We start from the raw sequence: 936 nt of genomic DNA, 5'->3' as shown, positions 1-936 counted from the left end.
TTTATATAAGCATAGTACGTAAATTTTATGTAATTACTTGTTTTATAATTGTATATAATCGCTTTAATCGAAATATTAGAATACTTTTCCTATGTGGGTCATTTGAATCGAACAGCTCCAGTGTAGCAATTACTTTAACAGTGCACGAGAATTAAAGTAGATTGTTTTTTTCTCTCTTTTTCTCTCTTTCTCTCTCTCTCTCTCTCTCTCTCTCTCTTTATGTTTTACCATAAGCATTAATACGCATAATATTTGCGATGACGGCAATTAAAATTATCAGCGATCGATGATGAAATCGCTAATGATTATCTTCCTTCTCGTTCTTATTGCAAATATTATTATAGAAATCTCGATTAATTTTACAAAATTCACTTGCCCACAATTACATGTTGTTGGTAAGAAGAGTTCCAGTTTTTGGTAATCCTCTAACATGGAAGTTAATCATCGCTGTTGCTGCTAACGTTGTAAGGAAAGACTGTCAGTACGGTAGTATTCGATGATCTGATGTCAACCGCTGGTAATACGGACGGTCCACTTGTTTCTACTGCTTGCTAAAGTCTCCACAAGCTGGATCTTCGTGCCCCTGATCCTGATCCTGTCGTGCATATTCACAATGATTTCATTAGATCCAATCGAACAACTCGAATTTCCTACTTCTATTTGTAAAGAAACTATTGAACGTACGACTCCAGAAAGCTGATATCTAGATCTTTAAGTGTTATTCTACGATCAATGCTGGACTTTCTACTAAAAATGCTACTAACGAAATTGAACATGTTTAATGAGTGAAAACTAACGAAATTTTCAATCTCTCGTATAATTATTAGTGGAGAACGCAATGGTACCGGCTTTGTGTTTAACGACATCCTCCTTTATCTATGATTGTACCGACCAGCATGAGAAATGGCCACCATCTCTATGGGCAGGGAACCTCTT

The 936-nt window shown here is 35.8% G+C and overlaps 1 protein-coding gene across 1 annotated transcript in view; it reads right to left on the bottom strand.

The window, feature by feature from the left end:
- Window positions 1-460: 460 nt before the first annotated feature.
- Window positions 461-936, bottom strand: part of LOC108578900 — a 92,242-nt gene continuing 91,766 nt past the window's right edge. The window contains exons 14-15 of the mRNA XM_017942318.1: window positions 893-931; window positions 461-595 (exon numbers count right to left, since the gene is read on the bottom strand). Coding sequence (XP_017797807.1) covers window positions 552-595; window positions 893-931 — 83 coding nt within the window. The 3' untranslated portion in view covers window positions 461-551. The remainder of the gene's footprint in view (window positions 596-892; window positions 932-936) is intronic.

The sequence above is a fragment of the Habropoda laboriosa genome, unplaced genomic scaffold (genome assembly GCF_001263275.1).
Source record: "Habropoda laboriosa isolate 0110345459 unplaced genomic scaffold, ASM126327v1 scaffold14, whole genome shotgun sequence".
NCBI classification, from domain to species: domain Eukaryota; kingdom Metazoa; phylum Arthropoda; class Insecta; order Hymenoptera; family Apidae; genus Habropoda; species Habropoda laboriosa.
The sequence above is the reverse complement of the archived record's forward strand: the minus strand, read 5'-3'. Positions and strand labels throughout refer to the sequence as shown.